Source organism: Antrostomus carolinensis, unplaced genomic scaffold (assembly GCF_000700745.2).
Source record: "Antrostomus carolinensis isolate BGI_N321 unplaced genomic scaffold, ASM70074v2 scaffold49589, whole genome shotgun sequence".
NCBI lineage: Eukaryota > Metazoa > Chordata > Aves > Caprimulgiformes > Caprimulgidae > Antrostomus > Antrostomus carolinensis.
This window is the reverse complement of record NW_010338991.1, coordinates 1-2,066: the sequence shown is the minus strand read 5'-3', so window position 1 is coordinate 2,066 and position 2,066 is coordinate 1. Positions and strand designations below refer to the sequence as shown.

The window sequence follows — 2,066 nt, the reverse complement described above, 5'->3', positions numbered from 1 at the left end:
CCCCCCCCCGCCGTGCTCTCCCCTGCAGCCTCGTCTGCCTCTGCAGTGCACGAGCTGCAGGATGGTCCCACAGCCCTTCCCCGGCCGCAGGGCAGGGAGCTGTGAGGGTCCCGCATGGATCCTGGGTACTCACATCGTGGGCGAAGGCGTAAGGGGTGATCCAGGTGATGGGTTGCCCCAAAACCTCGGCCTGGTAGTAGATGCCCTTGATGGAGAGGAAGACCTGGTGGGGAAGAGCACCAGGGCTCAGGGGGCAGAAGGCCACAGGTGCTGCCTTGTCCCCGTGCTCGTTAACCCTTCCCCTGTCAGCAGGCTCATCAGGGGAGTGTCACAGACAGCCTGGCAGGACTCGTTCCCCATCTGAAGCTGCTGGCATAGCTGGTCCCGAGCCCTCCTGGGGCCAAGGCCACCACCCCGAGAGCCCCCCGGGGCAGGGCAGGTCTCGTCCCTGTCCCTCCCCACAGCACGCACCTTGCGCAGGGAGCGGGAGGCGATGACATAGTTGAGGAACTCCACTGCCAGGCGCCGGCAGAGCTGGATGGTCTGGACGTGGCACTTGCCCGTCCGTGGGAAGGTAGAGAAGAGGAAGCACATGGAGAGGGCATCGTCCAGGTCCCGCAGAGCATCTATGAAGGTTGGGTACCTGTGTCCGGGCAGGAGGAGAAGAGGGAGGGCGGAGGAAAATCACAACCAGCCCCAGTGTCCACTGAAAGCTGCTGGGGCTGCTGGAGACCTCGTGTGAGGAAGGAACAGGCACCGTGGAGCATCCATCTCCTCACGTCCCACCACAGCTGGTGACACACAGGGACAGGGTGTCCCTTCCTGGGCAGGCCCAGAGGAACCTCCAAGCAGCTCCCCACAGCTCAGGGCTCTCCAGGGAGCCAGGAACCTCCCTGGTGAGGGGACAGCAACACCCCTGATCACAGGGTGGGTGTAAACAGGTTTTAGGGCACCCACGGACAGGGAGTGTCGGGGAACTCCAGCCTGGACCCACCAAGAACAAACGCGACGGTGGCCCGTGGTGCGGCACACAGCTCCCCTCGGCCATATTGAGGAGGCTCGAGCAGTGGTGGAGCTGCCAGGTGCCCAGACATCTCCCCTCCTGAGCACAGAGCGTGTTGGGGCAGCGTCTGTCTCCCAGTGCCGTGTCTATCCTCTCTCCACACCAGCACAGGGGGGTCCCAGGCACCGCCGCGACAACGAAGAGATCTGCCAGAGCAGCTTCCCTCCCTCCTATGTCCTCTCTTCTCTCACTGCCACCAAATTCACCAACTCTTTTGGCACAATTCACCCTCCAGCAGTGCTCCCTCCAAGGAAAACACTGCTCAGGGAGAGGAGGAGAGCTCCTGGCATCTTCCTGGAGCCACCTAGGCCAGCCAGGCACTCCCTGCTCGCTCACGCTTTGCTACAGCCAATGTGCAGCACACCACGGCCTCAGCTCCAGCCCAGAAACACCATTTTCCATCAAAACTCCCAGAATAGAGTCACAGAATGACCTGGGTTGGAAGGGACCTTAAAGCTCATCCAGTCCCAACCCCCCTGCCAGCAGCAGGGACACCTTCCACTAGACCAGGTTGCTCAAAGCCTCATCCAGCCTGGCCTTCAACACTTCCAGGGAGGAGCAGCCACAGCTTCTCTGGCCAACCTGGGACACTGTCTCACCATCCTCACACCAAACAATTTCTTCCTCACATCTCATCTCCATCTCCCCTCTGCCACTTTCAAGCCATCACCCCTTGTTCTGTCACTCCCTGCCCTTGGCCAAAGTCCCTCCCCAGCCTTCCTGGAGCCCCTTCAGGTACTGGGAGGCCACTAGAAGGTCTCCCCGGAGCCTTCTCTTCTCCAGGATTCCTGAAGAAGGATGGACACAGTGAAGGCTCCAGAGGTCCAGGAAGCTTCAGTGAAAGCTCCTCCTGAAGGAGGACAGCTCTGCTGGGACTCAGCCGGTGGCTCACCTCTCCTTCACGATGTGGTCGAGCTTGTAGGTGGGTTTGTTGTCCTTCAGCCGGTCTACGGTGCTCCACTCGCTCTTCCCATAGGCCTTCCGGAGCTTCCGGACAAACACC

The 2,066-nt window shown here is 61.1% G+C and overlaps 1 protein-coding gene across 1 annotated transcript in view; it reads right to left on the bottom strand.

Annotated features, from left to right (window-relative positions):
- PES1 (pescadillo ribosomal biogenesis factor 1) overlaps positions 1-2,059 on the bottom strand; it is a 6,708-nt gene extending 4,649 nt beyond the window's left edge. Inside the window, exons 1-3 of the mRNA XM_029086915.1 lie at positions 1,956-2,059; positions 472-643; positions 134-223 (exon numbers count right to left, since the gene is read on the bottom strand). Coding sequence (XP_028942748.1) covers positions 134-223; positions 472-594 — 213 coding nt within the window. The 5' untranslated portion in view covers positions 595-643; positions 1,956-2,059. The remainder of the gene's footprint in view (positions 1-133; positions 224-471; positions 644-1,955) is intronic.
- Positions 2,060-2,066: the final 7 nt, after the last annotated feature.